The sequence below is a fragment of the Ruditapes philippinarum genome, unplaced genomic scaffold, assembly GCF_026571515.1.
Source record: "Ruditapes philippinarum isolate M1 unplaced genomic scaffold, ASM2657151v2 ctg2608_1_1_1_1, whole genome shotgun sequence".
Classification (NCBI taxonomy): Eukaryota; Metazoa; Mollusca; class Bivalvia; order Venerida; family Veneridae; genus Ruditapes; species Ruditapes philippinarum.
Genome location: NW_026852305.1, coordinates 42534 through 51087, shown reverse-complemented (window position 1 = coordinate 51087; position 8554 = coordinate 42534). Strand labels below are relative to the sequence as shown.

General features: G+C 29.2%; 1 protein-coding gene across 2 annotated transcripts; it reads left to right on the top strand.

Moving 5' to 3' along the window:
* Positions 1-432: 432 nt before the first annotated feature.
* On the top strand, positions 433-7948 carry LOC132755983 (uncharacterized). 2 transcript variants are annotated; one of them, XM_060746930.1, is made up of 4 exons: positions 433-547; positions 5092-5336; positions 5547-5654; positions 6195-7948. In XM_060746930.1, exons 2-4 carry the CDS (start codon positions 5124-5126, stop codon positions 6813-6815), a joined length of 942 nt encoding a protein of 313 aa, XP_060602913.1. In that variant the 5' UTR covers positions 433-547; positions 5092-5123; the 3' UTR covers positions 6816-7948. The 2 variants fall into 2 exon arrangements, with proteins under 2 accessions (XP_060602913.1, XP_060602907.1); XM_060746924.1 differs by lacking the exon at positions 433-547 and having other exon boundaries at positions 3467-5336.
* The last annotated feature ends 606 nt before the right edge of the window (positions 7949-8554 follow it).

Sequence of the window (8554 nt, the reverse complement as noted above, 5' to 3'; positions counted from 1 at the left end):
TATTGTTTAATCATTGTCTGAAGCAGGAATCCAAAACGACATCTTCTTGCAAAATTATCTCAACAAAGTTGGTTTTTTTTAACAACAACAACAACAAACCCGCCATTTTCTCATTTTCTTTTAACTTGATATGAAAACATTTGATTAAAATTCCACTAGTATCACTGATCAAATTGTATTAAATGTAGCATAGACGTCTTTTGCAAATGAACCATTTATTTCAGTTTTATACGTTGAAACAAGTAGTTAACTTACATAAAAAATAGTCTCAATATTCCTGGAAATTCGAGAGTATAAATTATGTTTGTTTTAGAAGATTACAATGTTCTCAAAAATGACAACTTATCTTTACTGTTTAAATTCATTTTATCTTCTTTTTTTCTCTATTTTTTCGAAAAATAAAAAAGTCGCATTAAATTTTCAGAAAATTAAGTTATATTTCAAAATATGTGAAGTGATATAAAAATACAATACCTTTTGATTTTACCAAAGAATATTTACCAATTAAACCAAAATAGTTGACACAAGAAAGGTTTTGTTAAGAAAGGTAAGTAACACTTAATTAAAAAAACACCTTAATTAAAAAATACTCATACACTATGTATTTTCAAACGTTCCAACTTGTGCACTTGTTGTTTTTGTTTTTTTGTTTTTTATTTATTATTTTTTTTTTTTAAGTTTCCATAATTTAAGTTTTCCACTTTCAGTGTAACATAATTTACAATATTGTTTAGACATGAGAATAAATGTCTTTGTATTACTCATCATAATGTACTTGGAACTGTGAAAACGAAAGTAGATCAATCATCATTTGTGTCAAATCGAAAATGTTCACTACGTATGCCAAAACAAAGAAAACTGAAAGTCCAATTAAGTAGTTGTTGAAATTTTACCAGCGTTTTTGTTGTGGCTGTAAGCATAATTTGATCGAAACATGCAAAAAAAAAATGATTATAGTGAAAAGGTGGAAAGCGCAATCGTTTTTAGGTGACCTCTTCTGACTGCGGCCTAAAATATTAAAATATCTGGTTATTCAAAAACATAATTATGCCGTTCATTACATTTCTTTAAAGTTATCCATTTTTTCTTAACCAAAACTAAAAGCAAAACAAAGAATATCAAGATCAATATCCTTTTGCCCTTTTTAAATCAAAAAAGGAAATGACGTCATACAGATTTATCTTAGTAGATAATTGTGGGAAATAAAAATCTTTTGACCTATATATGTAAATAGTCTTTATTTCTTTACATACGATGAGTCAAGTAAGTTTGCAACCATCAAAGATGGTCATTAAGTGATAGAGATGATTATAGGTAAATCACAAAATATCAACTAAACTGTAGATATTTTTATATTATAACCCATACAGCCTCGTCTCCACATTAAAGTCCATACCTTGAATACAGTATTCAAAATGGTATAACCTAAAAACAATCCTGAATTGTCCATTGTTTACCATCTTAGATTTGCAGAACAAAATAGTTTATGTTGACTTTTTAATTGTACCTAGTTATTTACATCTTTCATTTCATATTGACTCACTTTTTTTCCATATTTTGTGACAGACTTGTGTAGTTTGTATGAAATAAACAAACTTTCTGATAACTATTAATATTATATTATCCAAACTTAATGTCTGTTTTAAATGATAAAAAATATACAAAAAAAATATTTAAAAGTACAAAAGTACATGTATCATATTATACTGGTATTTTTAGTAGATGATTTTACATGAAATTGAAAACAATATTAGGCAAATTAGGCCTGATTATTCTATTTTATTTTAGTCTTTCAAAAAGTCGTTTTTGTGGTGCCCTGTAAAAGTTTCCTAACCACATCTCCTTTGCTATATATTTCTATCATATTTTGCTTTCTTTCTTTTTTGCAACTGGTATGATTATACTGAAACATTATTTTGATTGATTTGTTTACATTTTTCTATATTTTAAAGCAGATAATTTCACTGCAAGCGCTTCTCTTCTCTTTTTATATGAGAAATTGCTAACATACTTTAAATCCATTCTTTCAATAATAAGAAAAAACTTATTTCTTATGCAAAATATATTTGTATTCATTTCTAAGGAATAATATGCCTTTAAAGTCTAGAATAAGTATTCAATATATATATATATATATTTAATTATTAAATAATGATCCTGTTAAAAATTCATTGGACACCTATTTAGTTTTCTGACTCAAACATTTCTATTAAAGAACTAAGAATGTGATAAAAATGAACTTTTGAATAACTGAAAACATAGAGGTGCACATTTTAAATACCGGTGTATTTTACTCATATTGTATTTCAAAATTTATTAATTTAATAATTTAAGTTATTCCAACATCTTAATAGTATTTTCTACAATTATTCTCAAAAGGAAAAAATTGCATTGTTAGAAATATCATTTTTCTATAGTTAATTTACGTGGGGAATATATTGCTTTAGCATTTTTGTATGAATACTCTATGATCTTTTGAAAACATATGTCATATGAGATGCGGTCAGTTAAGTTGTTAAATGTTCAAACATTTTACAAACACATATTTGTTATCACAAAATTAAGTTGACTGCTTGATCAGAACAGAACATACCTAGATCTCTTTATTGACTCAATACAGGAACAAGAGCAACCATAATACAAAATAGAGAAATACATAATCCCTAAAAAAGAGACAGACAAACAGACAGAAATATTTATTGGCATATACAGTACAGTTTTTGTCATACATTTTTCATATGCTCACATATATACCTGTCAAGTGATGAAATGCAGAACAAACGATAAATACATTTCTCCTACATAAATTAATAAATAAATAAATAAATTTCGTGGCGGATAAAACACAAAGTTACATTTTCTTGTTACAAGAACGTCTAAAAACAGCAAAAATTAAAGATTTCAGGCTCCGTTTGATTGAGCCTGGTCATGGGCGGTATTTTCTTACAGAAAAAAACAATAGAAGCATTTTGATGTTTCATCAAAATTTCTTTTATTTTTTTCTATTGTTATATTATAACTTAAATGAAATTACTCTCAATAAGACTATTAATTTTGTAGAAATTTTGATAATACCTTGAAAATTATTTGACTTATAGAGATCCAATTTGTTAATGAACGTTATTGTTAGATACCATATCTCGCATGCCCAGAGCACCGTCTTTAGCAATATTCAATCTTTTACATTCATGGTATTGAAAAAGGAGTGCTACATTTGAAACATTTACATTTAACATGTGATGTTAAAATCAACTCACGTCGTCACTTTTCATACAAAGTCACAAATAAAACCCAGAATTTGACCTGTTACATAAAGAGCCGAATGTGTCCAGCAATCATGAGGTCCACCTGTACCTTAAGGAAACAATTTTTCCCTAAAGATCCGTCAGTTACAAGACATAACAACCAACATTTTAAGCAAAAGTTTTGTACAGATGTTGTCTAGATGATTAACATATGAGCCGCGTCACGACAAAACCAACATAGTGCGTTTGCGACCAGCATGGATCCAGACCAGCCTGCGCATCCGCGCAGTCTGATCAGGATCCATGCTGTTCACTATCAGTTTCTCTACTTGTAATAGGGTTGGTTTTGTCGTGACGCGGCTCAAATATTTTCTATGGCAGAATTGAAAATGTTGCAGTCTTGGTTTGAATGAGCCTATTCGTGGTGAGTAGTGAAAATTGCAAGCTACCGTTCACGCCCCCTCCCCCTAGCACCGACTTAAATAGCCAGATTGAAGTTAACAAATGATATTAAAACCATTTTTATAGTCAATATCTATCATCTTATTATTTGTTTTCACTCATGTTTTGCCGAAATGCTTTTATTTTGAATAACTATCAACAAGATTTTCGAAAATACATGGAAATTATTAAACAAATAACCGTTCATCATAACAAAATAATTTCATATTAGAAACTGACTATCTAAAATTTATTTATTTATTTATTTATTTTTGTTATTTCTTTGCGTAATGCTTCGAGCTGAAAAAAATGTAGACGGATGAGGCAAGATTTATACGTGAAAAACAATGTATTTTGTGACGCTGTTGATAGAAATTAAATGTAACATTCTGTGAGTGGTATGCATTATTTTATTCTATTTAAAGTGCTGAAAAAATTGCATACGATTATAATGTTTTAAGTTGAGACATATAAAATTGCACATATTTCTATGGCATTCTCACTTTCTTTAAAAATGTTGAAATGATTGACCGCAAATGAATTTTGTAAAATGGAGCAATACGTTATTTAATAGTGTTAAAAGTTATTTGTTTTTCTGTTTTCTTTAAAAATATGTTTTACTGCGCACGTTTTTTTTTCAGCGTTAATAAACATGTAAATATTTTTTTACAAGAAGATACGACTTCAAAAGTAGAAAAAGCTTTGCTAGCGACAGAAAAATAATAATGATTAAATCTTCATTGACTGGTTAAGCGTACACCGTTCATTTAATCTGATACTGCTCCGCCCCTGTCACCGTCATATATTTAACTCTATGAGCATATCCAATATGTCATGTTTAATAATTTCCATAAGCGACTTGCTTAAAATTTGTATGCATAATTAAACGAGTTGATTTACACAAATAGATGCTTTGAGGTGTCACTATAAAAATAATATGTTAAATTGGTCAAATAATGACCGTTGATTACCAATAGATAAGTTCGTGTAAAGACGGGATTCCCTTTCTATATCGGGCATTGATACGCGATCAACCAATGAAAAACGGCGTCAACAATAATATCGTTCTTTCTCTTGGCCAATGAAATGTGCGCGCAAGCTCTACATGTGTTTGATGTGTCTGGGATTTATATATACATGTCTGAAACTCTGTAAATTCCAAATTGATGCTGAATAGTCTGGTATATATAATCACTAAAATGGTAAGGCATTTCATTTCAATACAATATGGAGTACATGAAAAAAGGTAGAGTTAGTTATTACAATGCATATTTACAAATAGAACCTTCAATATATATATATTATTTTGTTAAGAAATTTCAATTGCTATGCATTATCTGTTTTCTATTTCTTTCTGTTATTTTCATGCGTAATTAATTTAAAGATTCATTACTCTCTATTTCAGAAGCACGACTGACGGTTATTGCATTTATTCTCATGGTAAACGTGGGTGCTATTCTTTGCCAAGCAACTTACCAGGTTCGAATCCCTAGCAAATTTTGCAAGCACTGCCAAGGTTTTAGTGACATTCGAACAGATGAGTCAAGCGGATGCCCTCTACTGCGTAATGACACCTTTGAAATTGTTAACCAATTAGGACCATTGCTGGGTCAAATTAAAGACACTCTTATTGCAGAGAAGGATTTGCTGGTAAGACAAATGCATACTTTGCTATTATTTAATTAATTCATCAATTATATAAATAATTAAATCTAAGTTATGTGCAGTGAAATTACCACTATTATTTGCCTCAATAAGTCTCAATATTATTAATACATTATCATCATTATTATTGTTATCATCATTATCTTTAATGATATTATGTAAATATGAAATAAAACTTTTTTCATCATCTTACAGGGAAGCATTCTCACTTCTGATACGGATTTCGAGCCATATGACATTATAGATTTGCAGGACATCGAAAAGTCAAGTATTTCTAAATACCTTCGGGCAGGCACTAAAGTTGTAAGTAAACTTATTCCTAACTTGAGTCATTGTTAAGTATCCAAAGTTCAATGATATTTATACGTGGACATGACTGATTCATATTTTATCTATTCAATACTGCCTGATGAACTTTAATTGGATTATATTTAGCCATTGGCTTACAATTAGCCAGTTAATTTCATTTTTCCATCTATATCTCTGGAACAATAGTCCATAAATTTGCTTGTTTATTTACAAAACATGTATTCATGATTAATTGTTTAATAACATTATACATGTATCTACTTATTCTCTTGTCTAGTAAATTCTATCAATTTATTTAAGACAAACCATATAGTTCTCCTAAGGAGAAGAGTTCCATAAGATTCTTCATTCGTTCTCACCAGTTTCCATTCTGTAAAAATATTCTGTTTATTGTTTTATTTGTATGTACATTATATATACTTTTGGGAATAAACATGTTTATACTAATAACAAATGTACATTGTATATTTCTTAATCAAGAAATCACTATGAAAAACTGTATTATTGATACCATTTTTTTACGTTTATTTCCAGGAGAAGATTATTCACCATGGTTATGGGAGAATGATGATGCAGATAGCGTACCTGAACTTGTATAAAGAGATTCTAGAACGCGACAGACATTTGAACGAAAATCTTAAAGGCGATACACAAGTTAATAAAATTATTCAACTATCTGAAGCTGTATCTTGCAAGCTGTATGACTACACATCAATGCTTGGAATTCGAAAAATTAAGAAGAAGATGTGCAAGTTTATCGACGTAAAACCTTTCACGGATAAAAGGGATGAGAAGGAGTATATACAATCAATTGTACAACACAGTGTGAAAAGTTTCGAAGCCACTATTGACGCAATAGAGGATTTAAATAGCCCTGAAATAACGGAAAATTGTCAGTATGAATGTGGTGCGAAAATGGAAATATTTCTAAGATGCAGTGAAGATAAAAAACAATTTAGAAATGCACCAAAGGGAAGAAAAAACAGAAAAGACAGGAAAAATAAAAATAAAACCAGAAGGAGAAAAAATAAGGGGCGAAAAGGTTGTAAGAAGAATAAAGGTGAAGAAAAAAGTAACAAGCGTCGGTGTAAAAATAGAAGACGCAATAAGAAAAGATCTCAAAAAAGGAAAAACATTTGTTTTAGATGTACATGACGTTATGGAGTAAAACTAACATTCCACCAACAAGAAATACTCATTCAGGACTTTCCAATGTGTTAATTTGTTTTTGAATCTCACTCCTTAGTAAAATTTTTGAATAATGTATAAACTTGTTCATTTAGGTTGTGACAAAATTTTAGTTATGACATCTATTTATTAACACATCTTTTGACAATTTTCATATTTGCCATAATGTGTTCTTTTTGTAAATTAATCTATTTATTTATTAACTTATCTTTATATGAATGGAAGGTTACGGTGTTGCATGAAAAGTATTATGAGCATGTGTACACGTCTGTCTGTCTGTCTGTCTGTCTGTCTGTCTGTTTAAAGGATGAACATTTTTCTACGGTTGTGATTTAATGTGGTAGCGACTTGATCAATGTCTGCACCGTGTATTGAGATTTTTATTAATTAATTTTAATTTTAGTTCCTAGAACAAAGAATAGTAGAACAAAGAATACATTGTACATAAGATATAGATATATTTTTACTAAGTAGCTTTTTATACATTATATATGTTATATAGTTGTTAAATATTCAGGAAGAAAAGTTACATATGTATTAAGATAATGTTTATGCATATTTTTATGTAAATTAGCTTACATTCCTATTTTAGAACGTGCCATTGTTTTAGGTACAGGTTTTATCCTTTACCCTGCTGGAACCGGAAGTGATAAAGCGGTGTCAAGTACGGACTGACCCGCCTCTTTATTGTTGACCAACTTCATTCAAATTTTCATTTTGATATCACAAAATTGCTTATTGAGAGATTTAAAAAAATGGTAAGGTTGACAAATCCATTTAAGAAAGCCAGCAGTTTAAAGTATGTTACAGTAGTATTAAAAATTTAGTGCTTAAATTGTCATATGAGTCACCTTCGTAAATACTTTTTATATAAAATCACATATTCATAACAGTAGTAAAACTACATGTATTTGTTAGTTTTGAATATTTTCCGTCCACAGAAAGTTGTCTCAATCTAGTTTTTGTTCAAGTTTTTGCATTTAAAACATTATTTATTGAATGCATTTCTGTATAATTTAGTCAGTTTAGTCAAAATATTTTGTGTTCTTATTTATTTCCTATTATTTTCTGTATACAATGCAAAAATGTTGTTATATCTTTTCTTTATTCATTAACATTTGCATTTCCATGTGAAGAAATTATCACATTTTATTAATAAATCATTGCATTTCTTTATGCGAGTTGTTGACATTATTTAAATTGAAATTCACAGCTTTGTGAACGATAGCGCTGGGTACACTTATAACGAACACGGTTTTAACAACGAATAAAATGAAAAAAGGGCAAGTCTATGGAACAAATCAAGAAGTATATATTCTAAGATATGGGTACTTTCACACATAGTTTCAAACAGTTGTATAAATTGAGAGGCCAAACTAAGCCCCAGGAAAGCTTTTATCATTATTTCTCAAAAGCTTTTTTAGTTTCGTTGTTATGTATTAGTTGTAAAAAAGTTACCCATCGGCCATTTGCCTAAGCCATCTTTGCTTCTGGTACATTTGCTTCTGGTACATTTGGCATGTTGTACAATAATAAAAAATACTAATTTGTTTACATTTTACTGCTTTTGTGACAAATTATTTCCCAATTAGTGCCATTTCTACTAGTGAGTAATATATAAAATGTTTAAAACTTTAAAACTCTTGTTTGTTCCATGATATTCCCCCTTTTTTTTGGGGGGGGGGGTAAATTTTGCCTTTAAATGG

Bases quoted from the DNA above. Each gene is read 5' to 3' on its own strand.
- LOC132755983 (XM_060746930.1), top strand. From the start codon at position 5,124: ATGGTAAACGTGGGTGCTATTCTTTGCCAAGCAACTTACCAGGTTCGA. The intron at 5,337-5,546 runs GTAAGACAAATG...ATCATCTTACAG, and splicing joins TTGCAGAGAAGGATTTGCTG to GGAAGCATTCTCACTTCTGA. The intron at 5,655-6,194 runs GTAAGTAAACTT...GTTTATTTCCAG, and splicing joins TTCGGGCAGGCACTAAAGTT to GAGAAGATTATTCACCATGG.